A 14,881-nucleotide genomic window follows, 5' to 3' on the forward strand; every position below is an offset into this window, starting at 1 on the left:
AAAGCATTTTAATAATCTGCTATGCTTCTGCTTCAAAAGGTATCAATACATAAAATACCTTCTAATTAGTAGTAAATTAACCGAATTAATAGGAAATGACACTGGCAGGGTAAAACTGTTTAACATTTTTAAAATTAATATGCTATGTTTTATAAGTATTCTTCTTAAACCTTAAAATCTGTAGAGAAAATATGAACACATTACATAAATAATGAATTCCTATGTGTGAGAATAATGAATTCCAGTGTGAGAATAAACACTTACATAAGAACTATTTAAAAATACTTGTACTTGAAATGACTCACAAATATAATCTGCCTCACGCTGGTAAGATAATTTTTTGCATGGTTACTTTAGTTATTTCTGTATGAATTAAGCTAAATGAGCAGAAGAAAATGCTCTAAAATGTATATTATCATACATCTTTGAAATACTATCCTTACGTAAATGAATCCTTTGCTGAAGATTATCAGTAAAGAATAACATAAATTACCACAGAATAATTCTAGATTATTTAACATATTTTTGTAAAAAATAATATGTAAGTGGATTACTTTTTTATAAGACACTTTTCATATTTTAATTTACGTGATATTCCCTCAGTCACTCATTTCAGACATGTCCGAATCCCCATTATCTACCAGGATAAATAAGACATGGGGCTTCCCCTCAAGCAGCTCCCAATTAATGTTCTGCAGTGTGACAGGAATTCTAATAGTGGAATATGCAAGGTAAATAAAGTAGGAATCAAGCGTGAAGAACATCACTATTCTTACCTTATAAAAATACAACTTCAGGTTAAAGAAATGAAGCGATGTACCTAACATTATAGTTCGCTAATTCTCAGAGTTGTGATTCAAACCCAAGTCTTGTCACTCCAGTAAACCACACTATGTTCTATCAAGTATCGAGCTTCTGTTCAATAAACACTTACCAACACTATGAATGTCTACTCCAAGTTTTTCAACTGCAGTTGTTGAAATGCTACTATAGATACAGTCTGAATGGTTAACAGAGAAATAATTGAAGTAATTACTTGTATCCTTTAGCTTCCTGGTACTTTGCTTTTATTTATTTTTTATTATTATTTTTTTCTGGTACTTTGCTTTTAAAGCTGTTTATAAAATAAACTTTTTCCACATACCTTTTGCCGTAAGCTTTTAACAGATTCCTTAATATATGGCAAGTCTTTAGATGGGACATATTTTTCAAGCATTTTATCAAAGTTTGGATGACACATCAAAAGGAAAAGCATCTTTCGACCATAGTACCTATGGATATTTGAGAAATATGTAAATAATGTTATATACCTTAAACAAACTCAGTTTCTGTCCTTAGATGCAATTTTTTTCAACAGAAAAAAAAAATCTATCAACATCAAAACTGTCATCCCTATTTTAAATAAACCACTGAAATGTAGTTATATTAATTGAGCTGGAATAAAGCATTTTCCTGCCCCTCACCTTTAAAAAACACTATAGCTTCAATTCTTTCAGTTATATGTCAGATGGAGAGCCAAAAGCTTGAATTCTATTTTTCAGACACCCTAGGGCCCATATCAAGGCCAGCATTTGACAGAACTGTGAGTTAGGAGAAGTTTGTCTTTATCCTGGGCTCCTTGCCCAGTGAGCTTTTGCTGCTCCCCTGCTGGTCAGATGTTCTGACCTAAGTCAACCTTCCCTAGGTTCTGTAGGAAATACAGAACCTTTTTTTTTTCATGCCAAAACTTACCTGGGTTCCAATTCTTCAAAACCTATTCTCTGCTACCTAAAACACACCCAAAGTTAGTTGATAAATCATTGATGATATATTAATGAATGTGTAATGCTCTCCAAACTAAATTTTTTACGATATATAAATTTCAAAATTATTCATTAAAAAAAAAATTCTCTCAGGATAAAGCCTTAAGCCCAGATATCATTCTAATGGAAGAACTGCAGATATAGAAGTGTATACTGGAGATATTTTTGAATAGAGGGGTCTTACAGTACCTTTTAATTATACCATATCACTATCCTTCAAGGAGGCATGGCCCTAAAGCTAATTACAATTATTTTTTTCCCTACAAATTGGAATATAAGGAACTAGAAGAAGCAGAGAAGGCAAGGCTTGGGGGATAGGGAGAGGGTACAGAGTGATTTCAGAAATATCTGTATCAACTAGACTCCAACTATAATGAAATTATAGAGAGGTAGTATCAGAAAATAAAAACTACCGTTCTCTCCTCAGAACCAGAATAAAGTCTACACCCTGATAAGTAGTTCCTAATCAGTTATAGTTTCAAGGATGATTATAACTTTTAGCCAAGAATATTAAAAACTGTAGGTCCATCACAAGCCCTTAATGATAGGAGAATGGCTAAAACAATCAAGTAAACAAGCAATGGGGACACTAAGTGTGACAAATATTAAAACTGTAAAGGTGTAACTATTTTATAACTTTAAAACTTAAAATAAGAAATCAAGAAATGATGAAATGGATTAAAACAATTACCATGTCATTTAAGGAAAGGTTAAGATGTACACAAAACAGGGGTGCTGGGGTGGCTCAGTCGGTTAAGCGTCCGACTTCGACCCAAGTCATGATCTCACAGCTGGTCAGTATGAGCCCCACGTCAGGCTCTGTGCTGACAGCTCAGACCGTGGAGCCTACTTTCGGATTCTGTGTCTCCCCCTCTCTCTGCCCTCCCCTGCTTGTGCTCCATCTGTCTTTCTCTCCCCCTCAAAAATAAACCTTAAAAAAAATTTTTTTTTAAAGATGTACACAAAACAACCATTATGAATCTTTTTCTTGTTCCTAACTAGTCTATTATGATCTGAACCCTCCTAAATTGCTTTGAACTTTACTTTGGTATACACAACTTCTAAAATGGCTCCTCAAAGACGTCCTGCTCTAATCCCTACAATTTGTAAATATGAGATATAACTTCCAGGATTATGTTATATTATATGGTATAGTTAACTCTAAGATATGGAGATTTTCTGGGTGGGCCTAATCTAATCAGACAGGCCCTTAAAAGCAGAGAGCTTTCTATGGCTGGTAAGAGAAGAGGAAGTAAGACAGCTTCTAAGCAACAGGGGGACTCAACATACTGTTTTTGGCTTGAAGATGGAGGGGGCTGCATAAAAAGGAATTTGGGTGGCCCTAAGGAGCTGAAAGAGGACCCTGGTTGACAACAGCAAAGAAATAGAGACCTCAGTCCTAAAACTATAAGGAACTAAATTTGGCTAACCACCAAAAGGAGTTTGGAAGCAGATTCTTCTACAGAGCCTCTACATAAGATCCCAGCCTTATCGTTACTTTGATTTCAGTCTTGGGAGACCCTAAGCAGAGAAAGCAGTTGAGCCATGCAAGACTTCTAACCTAAAGAACAGTAAGCTAAAAAAGTCTGTGTTGCCTTACACCACTATGTTTGTGGCACTTTGTTACACAGCAATAGAAAATGAATACATTGACTTTCTATATTAGCTTCTGGTATAATGATTTCCATAAGATTAACTCCAGTTACCTAAAGTCAAGGATACCTTTGTCTTAAAAAGGTTAAAACTTTAATACCCTTCTTTACTTTAGTCTCTATGAACTCAGGATCCCCCCTCCCCACTTTTAATCTATCTTCATATGTAACTGCCATAAATTTTTAGACTTTTGTATGGGACATTATCAACCACCTAGTCCCACCTTCCTAATTTTACATACAAGAAAACCTAGCCTAACAGACAGTAAGTAATTTGCTTTAGGGCAAACAGTAACTGGGGCTAGGAATTGAACCTAGGCTCCTGACTACATCTAAAATTTCTGCCACCAATACATCTAGGGGCACCTGGCTGGCTCAGTCAGTAGACCATATGACACTTGATGCTGGGGTCATGGCCTTAAGACCCACTTTGGGCAAAGAGTTTACTTAAAAAAAAAAAGTTACCAACACGGATAATGTACCATCCACATCTTAATTATTTCGTCATTTCTCTCTTGACTGTTCTTAACCTTTGTAAAATTGTTCTTCAAATACAGTGTTCAGAAATTTATGGGATTTTCTAAGTGCAGCTATATCATGTTTCAGAAGATAATACGTTACCCATTTTGCTTCCTGTATTTTTCATGTGCACCTACTTCCATGATTTCACCTAACAGCTTGGAAAATATATCACTTCCCCTAAAGGCATTACCTTACACTTGCCCAAAATAAAGTTCTTCTGCCACTTTTCTGCCCACTCAGTCTTGTGCCGTTTTCATGCAGTTCATCCCTGTGACATGGCATCTCACTACCCAGAAGTAGGTAATGTCATCCGCAAATTGGAGAATTCACTGTGCACTCCCTCAAGATCATTTGCAAATTGGTTAAATAAGTCCATCCCCCAGCACCAATCCCTGTGGACCCCACTTGTCAATTTAGGAAAAATGTTTATTCTTTTTTAACCTTTGCTGCCTACTTTCAAGCCATTTTCCTAACAGATTCAGCAAATATTATTAGCAGCTATTCACCTGGTTTCTTGTGAACTGTCCTGAGCAAACTTGGCAGCAGCTGGTAATATGCGGTCAGCCATATCCTTTGTTCCAGATAAAATACGCTCTGGTTCCATAAATTCCACTACATCTGATAAGTGCTGGGCTGTACATCTTCTTACCGCAATGTGTAAATGGCTACAGGAAAACATGGCCAAACAAATTGGATGTATAAACTATTTACCAAAGATGTACCTTTAAAGTTAAATGATTAGGGGCGCCTGGGTGGCGCAGTCAGTTAAGCGTCCAACTTCAGCCAGGTCACGATCTTGCGGTCCGTGAGTTCGAGCCCTGCGTCAGGCTCTGGGCTGATGGCTCAGAGCCTGGAGCCTGTTTCCGATTCTGTGTCTCCCTCTCTCTCTGCCCCTCCCCCGTTCATGCTCTGTCTCTCTCTGTCCCAAAAATAAATAAACGTTGGAAAAAAAAAAATGATTAAACCTCTTCTAACCCTCAACAACCATCCTTGGAGGCTAAAATGACAAATTACATTAGTTACCCTCCACCTAAGAAGTTAAAAACAACAACAACAACAACAAAAAACAAATAAAAAAAAAGAAGTTAAAAACAAAACAAACTCATAGTCACTGACATTTATTTAGTTCCGTATCTATGAATGTAAGTAAAATTACTATAATACCAATATTATTATTCTTTATATGCTCTCCACCTAATCTGATGTTTATCATATGGGAATTACTTATTTTTTGACTGAAATAATACTGATGTTTCCTTTTTTTCCCTATATCCCAGACTACAAACAATTGACTTTATAGTTTAAGGACACATTGATTATTTTGAACATTACCTTTGTCCTCCACTGATAAGAGCAACAACTGCACGTGCAGGAGTTACATTGCTGACCATAGCTCTCAGGGCTTTGTCAACATCTTCTCTTATAAATGTATTTGATTCTCCAGCCTTGTGCAACAAAACTTTTACTGTAGCATCTAGTTCTTGATCCATGCTCTTTTTCAGGTAAGTGAAAAGATCACTTAAACAGACCACAGCAGCACGAGAAACTCCAGAGCGTAAATTTTTCACCTAAAAAAAATTTCCAAAATGTATATTTTGCTGATATTCTGAAAGAAAATCAGTAATAATAACTTTGAAACCACATTTACTATTACAGTAACCTGTTTTAATACATATTATCTTACGCCCTAAAAATTAACATGTAACAATTTTTTTTAAAGTTGTGAAGTAAAAAAAAAAAAATTAAAAAAAAAAGTTGTGAAGTAAGGTATAAGCTACTTTTTTTTTTTTTTTTAAAGTAAAATCTACCGTTTAGATTTTACGGGCTGAAACTCCCAAACCCAAGATCAAGAGTCACATGCTATAATGCTGAGCCACCCAAACATAAGCTACTTTTAACTACATACAAGCTGTTTATTGTTTATATCACTTAGTACAGAAATATTTTTTAAAGTCAAATAAATGTGGCATATTTATTCTTTGTCATCCAAACAACCCTTAACTAGGCTGAAAACTAAGTTTACCTCTTGAACTACTGCAAAACTTGTTTCATGCAACTTTGTGTTCAATACTTCAGAATGAAAAGCAGCTAAGCATCTAATAAAATTCAGTCCTTCAATTTTCTTCTCCCTATGGGAAAAAGAAACAAATGACAGAATCACTTACTACATGGGGCTCAAACAACAGGATCTCAGATATCTTGTCTTGTGTGCATGAAATACTGCCAAAGAGGAGACCTTGCTTATTCTCCCATACCATTTAGGAATTTCAAATAAAAAATACATAGTTTTGTTTGTTCCAATAGCTCTCTTCAATGATTCAAAATATCTTTTAAGACCCAAAATCAACATTGACAGTCAAATGAAGTTTATGCTTCGTAAATAAAAAGGAATATTTCCCCCCTAGTGATAGGAATGCCATATTCTTTCTGGAGAACAGAAGGTGAGGGAAGCAGTAAAACAAAAACGGAAGGAGAGAAGCAATTACCTCACTGGCAAATATATAATCCAAAAGCAGAAAACCACCAACAGATGGTTCTATAATTTGTATTTTTCTTTCATTATCTGGCTTAATGAAGTAGATGAAGGGTAGGCAGTACTAACAAGAGGGTGGGATTCAAGTGGGATTTAGATGTTAACAATACAAATTTGATGATTTTCATCTTGCAGGTTTGAAAATCTGAGCCAAAATGAATTTCCTTAGAAATATTATAATATTTCCTTGGGTAATATTGATGGTGGTCATTTTTTAAAGCATTTAAATTCCCTGAATGAGTTATGGAAACTTCAGAGAAAGGAAAAACACCTAAGAATCCAAGGTGGCAAGAGTAAATGGATCTATTTGTTAATAGCTTTCCGGTTCAAAATGATCATTTTTTCAAAAGGATAAAACAGCTTACAATTACAATTTAAATGCAGAAACAACTCTTCTATACACATAAATAACAGTACAGACAAGAGAGAGGGAGGCAGAAAAAGTAATTAAGAAAAAGTGGCTAAAATTTTTCCAAATTTGATCAAAACTATGAACCCTCGAATGTAAGAACATACCCCAAACAGGATAGCACACACAAAAAAACCCCACAACATGGAACATCATAATCAAATTGCTAAGAAGAATGTTAAAATGAAACATAAGGTTGGGTAGCAATATTAAAAATAAAGCAATATAAGAGGATGGGGAAAAGTACACTATTTTAGTAAAAGTCATGCCAGAAGGCTTTCCTGAGGAGGTGACATTTGATACTCACATGAAGTGAGAGAGAAGCCACTTGGAAGAGTGTTCAAAGATTAAGTACAAAGATCTTGAGGTATAAATGAGCTGGGTGTTAAGGAAATAGCCAGATGGCTAGAGTGGATAAGTAAGGCAGAGCACTGTAGGGGATGAGGCTACAAAGAGGCCACAGACAGATAATGAAGGACTTTGTAAGCTATAAAAAACAGTTAAAAATTTTTTTTCTAGTGTTTTATGTGAGGGAATCCCAGGGTCTGATTTATGTTTTAACAGCATCACTCTGGCTGTTGCGTGAGTTCAGCAATAATGGAGGCATGCAAACCAGTGATGATACCACTATAGCCAGATGAGAGATAAATGTAGCTGAAATGTGTTCTGAAAGTAAAAGAACTGATGGAATGTGAAGAAACGAGAAAAAGTCAACACTGACTTGGTATGAACAACTAAATGTCCATGGCAGGGCTATTAACTAAGATGGTGAATACTGAAGCAGATTTGGGATTAGGAGGTAGGTAAATAAAAACTTCTATTTTAGGGGCGCCTGGGTGGCTCAGTCGGTTAAACGTCCGACTTCGGCTCAGGTCACGATCTCGCGGTCCGTGAGTTCGAGCCCCACGTCGGGCTCTAGGCTGATGGCTCAGAGCCTGGAGCCTGTTTCCAATTCTGTGTCTCCCTCTCTCTCTGCCCCTCCCCCATTCATGCTCTGTCTCTTTCTGTCTCAAAAATAAATAAACGTTAAAAAAAAAACTTTTAAAATGTCTATTGACATCAAAGTGAAAGTGTCAAGTAGGCAGTTGGATTATAAGTTTAGAGCTCAAGAAGATATCTAGGATCCAGACATACATTCATGAGAATCAAAGTATGGACTGAATTCAAAGCTATATAATAAATGTAATCATTTAGGAAACAGGTTGGCAAACTATGACTCACAGACGAAAACTGGCCCCATCAGATTTTTTTATAAGTAAAGTTTATTGGGACATAGCTAAAGCCATTTGTTTTCATACTACCTAAGGCTGCTATTACACTACAACAGCAAGGTTGAGGAGTTGTGATAGAGACACCTGGCCTGCAAAGCTGAAAATATTTACCATCTGGCCCTTTACAGAAAACGATTGCCAGCCTAGATCTGTGGAATAAATGTAGATAGAGAATGCCAATGGAGTGAATTCTGGAGCATACCTCACTTCTGAAGTCAAACAGAAGAAATAAGAACAAACTAAAGCAAGAAAAGAATCAAGAGACTGAATTTTCCACAGTGAAATCAGAAAGGAGTGTCGATTGTGTCCAATGTTGCTAAAAGGCTAAGAAACATAACCACTAATAAATAACCAGTGTAGATTTAGTAAGATGATCATTTTCATAGATTTAGTGATGTGATGGTCATGATGGGGAGGGTTGAGAGCCAATTAAAGATTGAGAAGAAAATATGAGGTGGAAAACTAAAGACAATGAGTTAGCCTTTTAGAGGACTTGGCTAAACAACAAGAAGAAAAGAAACGTGAAAAAGATGTGTAGTTTACGGAGGATTTTTAAGAAATAGGAGATACAGCACATTTTAATGTTGAGGAATATGATCTAGTAGAAGAGCAAAACTGAGGACACAGAAGATGGGGATAGAGAGAGATACTGAAGAAGAAGGGAAGGAAATGGGTGGGACAAGAGGAGCCAGGAGATGCTCCAGCTGGGCGGGGCTGGGTGGCTGCTGCAGCTGCGGTAGTAACGTGGATGTATTTCCAGGATTGTTATACGATGTATTTCACAGAGAAACACTTGGAGAAATGGTGAGATTTGTATTCCAGTGCCAAAAGATTTACATAATCCATGATAAAGGTAAACTGTCCTTATGGTACATAAGTTATAATATAACTGGTAATACAGTGCTATTAGGACCAGAGTTCAGTTACATTGAGAAGTTGAAAAAACTGGGGCGCCTGGGTGGCGCAGTCGGTTAAGCTCCGACTTCAGCCAGGTCATGATCTCGCGGTCCGTGAGTTCGAGCCCCGCGTCGGGCTCTGGGCTGATGGCTCGGAGCCTGGAGCCTGTTTCCGATTCTGTGTCTCCCTCTCTCTCTGCCCCTCCCCTGTTCACGCTCTGTCTCTCTGTCCCAAAAATAAATAAACGTTGAAAAAAAAAAAAAAAGAAGTTGAAAAAACTTTGGACTGTCTAAGAACTATAATAATCATTTTTAAGACTATTTTAATAGGAAATGTTTCGAAGTTTAAAAAAAAATTTATAGGACACTTGTGGAACTCAGTTTAGTTTTAAGTTAAGGATGGTGAACTTACCAATCCTCATCAGCTAAAAGCCTCAGGGCTTCTGTCAGTGCTATTTCTGGTTTGGAAAATGACCGTAGTTCCGATGTATCCATTATTTCTGGACTATGAGTGACAGAAGGAATCCTTTCTTTATATTGTGGAACGGCTCCAGGAGATGCTTCACCTAAAACAAAGCAAAACAAAAACATATTAAATAAAGCAGCAGAGAACTCTAAAACAAATGATATTCTGACTAGATTCTATGAATACTTTTTTCCTCCTTTTTTTAAAATTTAAAATTTAGTTAGTTAACATACAGTGCAATATTGGTTTCAGGAGTAGAATTCAGTGATTCATCACTTACATATAACACCCAGTGCTCATTACAAGTGCCCTCCTTAATATCCATCACCCATTTAGCCCATCTCCTGCCTACTTCCCTTAATCAACCCTCAGTTTTTTCTGTATAGTTAGGAGTCTCTTATGGTTTGCTTCCTTCTTTCTTTGTTTTCCCCTTCCTGATATTCATCTGTTTTGTTTCTTAAATTCCACGTATGAATGAAATCATATATTTGTCTTTCTCTGATTGACCTATTTTGCTTAGCATAATACATTCTAGCTCCACCCACGTTCCTGCAAATGGCAAGAGTTCATTCTTTTTGATGTGTAATATTCCATTGTGTGTGTGTGTGTGTGTGTACGTGTGTGTGTGTGTATGTATATATATATATATATATATATATATATATATATATATATATATATATATACCATAGCTTCTATGAATATTTCTTATGGAAACTAGTATTATTAGTTTAGTCTTCAATAATTTTTTTTTAATGTTTTAATGTTTTTTATTTTTGAGAGAGAGACAGAGCATGAGCAGGGGAGGGGCAGAGACAGAGAGGGAGATACAGAATCCAGAGCAGGTCCAGGCTCTGAGCTGAAAGCACAGAGCCCGACACAGGGTTCAAACCCACAAACGGTGAGATCATTCCTGAGCTGAAGTTGGACACTTAACCAATGAGTCACCCAGGCACCCCAGTTTAGTCTTCAATAAAATTGTAATACCTAGATACCAGAGGTATTTAAAACTTCACTGTTTATCTACAAAATTATTAAATTATATCAAATATAAATATATAAATGGTTTTTCAGTCACATAATAAAGTATAGTTTTAAGAGCAAAAAATCAATAAGAAGCATTATGATCCCATTTTGTAAAAACATGTGGATGTATACCTGTTTTACCATACAACTGACAACTAAAAATGAAGCTTCATCACATCTGTATATAGAGTTCGAGATGAATTCCAAAAATACTAATTTTTTGCTACTAGTATAGAATTAATGGTCTGTTACAAATCCTAAGACCATGTGTGGTAATAAGAACACTATTTCTTCCATAATCAAACATTTACCAACCATTTTCCAAATGTAAGGCATTGCCCTAGATGTTGGGGAAACAAATCATTGTCTTTGAGTGTCAGGGTAATGGCCCAGGGGGCACTGAACAATGCAAGATACCTGCAGTGAGGGTGTTAGAAAGGAAAAGATCAAAAAGATCAAATAAAATGTGTACCAGCTATTGTAAATGGGTAAAGATTTACTAGTTATTTTTTACTGATAAGAGATATTTTTAAAAAGGTAATATTAGGCACTAGAAAATGACTATCATAAATGTATTCATCAATGTGTACTATTTTTTTAAATGTTTTTATTTATTTTTGAGAGAGAGAAGGAGAAAGAGAGAGAGAGAGACAGCATGAGCGGTGAAGGGGCAGAGAGAGAGAGAGAGAGCTACAGAATCTGAAGCAAGCTCCAGGCTCTGAGCTGTCAGCAGAGAGCTGAGCTGTGAGATCATGACCTGAGCCGAAGTCAGATGCTTAACTGACTAAGCCACCGATGCACCCCTCATCAATGTGTACTATTTACTACTATCTGTACTTCTTTTCCTACTGTTAACAGTAGCAGCCAGCATTGTTCAGAACTTAGGTAAGAAGTTTTGTGGATTTTTCTCCCCCTAGATTTTATGACATTAATAATAGTGAAATTATTTGAGAATGCTAGCAAATAGGCTTCAACTTCACAAAGGCCTACATTTAACTGGTTCTTAGGGATGTGTTTAAAACCACTAATTTTACAAGTCAACATGTCATCAGTCATACTTTCAACAATTATTAGTTTTGAGAACAAAGAATTTTAAAAAGTTTTCTAAACTTGCATTATAAAAGAAATCCAAACTGGGAAGAATCAGACATTCATCCAGTTCAAATCTTTTTTTTTTTAAATGTTTATTTTTGAGAAAGAGAGAGAGAGAGAGGGAGAGAGAGAGAGAGAGAGAGAGAGAGAGCTCGAGTGAGGGAGGGGTGGAGAGAGAGGGAGACAGAGGATCCGAAGCAGGCTCTGTGCTGACAACAGACCCACAAACCGTGAGATCATGACATGAGACGAAGTCGGACGCTTAACTTAACAAGCCACACAGGTGCCCCAAGTTCAAATCTCTTTTATTGTGAGAGATTTTGAGAGATGTTAAGTATGTTGCCCAATATCACATTTATATATTTATTTTTTCTGTACTTTTTGTTTTTTTATTAATACCTAGACTTCAGACCCAACATAAATTTTAAAATGTTTAAGACAGTTTTAACGGTTTATTCTTCAGTAACATTAAACAATAATAAATAAAAATAATAAGCAATAACCTTAATGTTTATGATAGTTCATGTGTTTTTTCATTTTCAATTTCTGATGACTACCATACCTAAGACCTATTTAATATTTTTAAAAACACACAGGAAACATGGAAACTTCTCTGGCCAGATATAGAACCCAGTAAGTACTGAATGGTAGACTGAATAAAGGATAAATATAATGACTTTTAAATTTATTTTTATTTTGCTTTATTTTACTTTACTATTTTATTTTATTTTATTTATTTTATTTTATTTTATTTTGAGAGAGAGAGAGAAAATCTTAAGCAGGCTTCACGCCCAGTGCAGAGCCCAACACGAGGCTTGATCCCACAACCATGAGGATCATGACCTGAGTTGAAATCAAGAGTTGGAGGCTTAGCTGACTGAGCCACTCAGGTGCCTCTATTTTTAACGTTTTAAAAAAGATTTTATTTTTAAGTCATCTCTACACCCAACATGGGGCTCGAACTCACAACCCTGAGATCAAGAGTCATATGCTCCACTGCCTGAGCCAGCCAAGTGCCCCAACAATGATCTTTAAAAAAATTTTTTTAATGTTTATTTTATTTTTGAGAGAGAGGGAGGGAGAGATAGAACCTGAGCAGGAAAGGGGCAGAGAGAGGGAGACACAGAATCTGAAGAAGGCTCCAGGCTCTGAGCCATCAGCACCAGAACCAGACATGGGACTCAAATTCATGAACTGCGAGATCATGACCCGAGCTGAAGTCAGATGCTTAACCGACTGAGCTACACAGCCACCCCCTCATAATGATTTTTTAAAATCATGATCTAGGGGCGGCTAAGTGGCTCAGTCAGTTGAGCACCCAACTTCAGCTTAGGTCATGATCCCATGGTTTGTGAGTTCGAGCCCAACATCGGGCTCTGTGCTGACAGCTCAGAGCCTGGAGTTTGCTTTGGATTCTATGTCTCCCTCTCTCTCTGCTCCTCCCCCTCCACTCACGCTCTGTCTCTCTCTCTCCTTCAAAAATAAATAAACATTAAAAAAAATTTAAAAAATTAAAATCATGATCTAATATAAACCAATTTCATAATCTCATTTAACCCTTAATATAAGATACCACTACTTAGTGAAACAGTAATATTTACAAGGGAGCATGGAGGAGATCTTTGAGTTAATATTGACCTTTGAGATATTTTGGATATTTCTAGCAGCAGAAAATTGAGGCCTATTTCCAGGTCACAAAGTTATTTAAAGGGCAGACCTAATATTCATGAAACCAGGTCTATCTACTGACTCCTACTAGTTTAATGCTCTTTTCATCACAAATGCACTGAACCATATGTGGTCTCTTCATCTTAACCAGCATTTGTGATGTTATTCTTCACATTTAAACAAGTTTCTTACCTGAATCTGAAAATGCTAAAGATGGTGACCTTTTTAAACAGGTCCCTTCTTTCAATGGAGGGCTGAAGGCAATATTTTCTTTTTTTTTTAAATTTTTTTTTTTTCAACGTTTTTATTTATTTTTGGGACAGAGAGAGACAGAGCATGAACGGGGGAGGGGCAGAGAGAGAGGGAGACACAGAATCGGAAACAGGCTCCAGGCTCTGAATGAAGGCAATATTTTCTAAAGAGGAACTCTCATTTTTTGATATTCCTACCTCATCTCCAAAAATATTTAAGTCTAGAAGGGAGAAAAACAATCAACTTCCTTTTGATGAGAAGGAATTAATATTTATTATAATAGAAGCTACTGGGTCTTGCAAATTTCAGTGTTATAGTTCAACATATTCCATTATTGGCCCTCAATTAAACCACAGGTACACTAGCTTTAGAATATTATCAGTTAAAAAACACACCAAAAGTTAAATTCCACTTACGTTCAGATGTCATTTTCTCAGTTCCTGTATGTTTCATTCGCTCCCAGGAATTCTGTTCCTTCTTTTCACAATCTTTAATGTCAAAAAGTTCTTTTTCCTCTTTTCTCTTTTGTCTCATCTTGTCATAAGTAGATTTTGAAATAGAAACTTTAACCTGAATGAAAAAGTTGAAATATTTGAAAGTATTCAGGGAGTTTGACATTTAAAATAACTATCTTCATCTCAGACAACTGTATGTGGACATTAAAGGTCTATATGTAAAAAATAAAATATACATTTTTTAGTCCTTATTTCAGGAATTCTAAAATTGAACAGAATTACATAGTGCTAATGTCATAACTAAATCTGTGCCTGAGGATACCAGTCTGTTACTCATTGAGTGTCCTAGAAAATTGTTAAATATTACATATATATAAAGTACATTATATATGTACATACATATATATAAAGTACTATATATAATATATACGTCAAATATACAGAATGAGAATATATTTGTTAGGAAAGAATAATCCATCAATTAAATGATTAAGGATCGGGGCGCCTGGGTGGCGCAGTCGGTTAAGCGTCCGACTTCAGCCAGGTCACGATCTCGCGGTCCGTGAGTTCGAGCCCCGCGTCAGGCTCTGGGCGGATGGCTCGGAGCCTGGAGCCTGTTTCCGATTCTATGTCTTCCTCTCTCTCTGCCCCTCCCCCGTTCATGCCCTGTCTCTCTCTGTCCCAAAAATAAATAAATGAAAAAAAAAAATAAATGATTAAGGATCACGGGACGTCTGGGTCGCTGAGTTAGTTGAGCGTCTGACTCTTGATTTTGACTCAGGTTATGATTTCACATTTTGTGAGATCGAATCCTGAGTCAGAGATTGTTCCTCCCTC

The 14,881-nt window shown here is 36.3% G+C and overlaps 1 protein-coding gene across 1 annotated transcript in view; it reads right to left on the minus strand.

Moving 5' to 3' along the window:
* Nucleotides 1-14,881, minus strand: part of TOGARAM1 (TOG array regulator of axonemal microtubules 1) — a 73,414-nt gene that overhangs the window by 17,679 nt on the left and 40,854 nt on the right. Inside the window, 6 exon segments of the mRNA XM_086709844.1 lie at nucleotides 1,145-1,271; nucleotides 4,483-4,641; nucleotides 5,309-5,544; nucleotides 6,000-6,105; nucleotides 9,498-9,651; nucleotides 14,006-14,159. Of these exon segments, the coding sequence (XP_086565970.1) occupies nucleotides 1,145-1,271; nucleotides 4,483-4,641; nucleotides 5,309-5,544; nucleotides 6,000-6,105; nucleotides 9,498-9,651; nucleotides 14,006-14,159 (936 nt within the window).

This window comes from Puma concolor, chromosome B3, assembly GCF_028749965.1.
Source record: "Puma concolor isolate L17-30 chromosome B3, mPumCon1.1.hap2, whole genome shotgun sequence".
Lineage (NCBI taxonomy): Eukaryota > Metazoa > Chordata > Mammalia > Carnivora > Felidae > Puma > Puma concolor.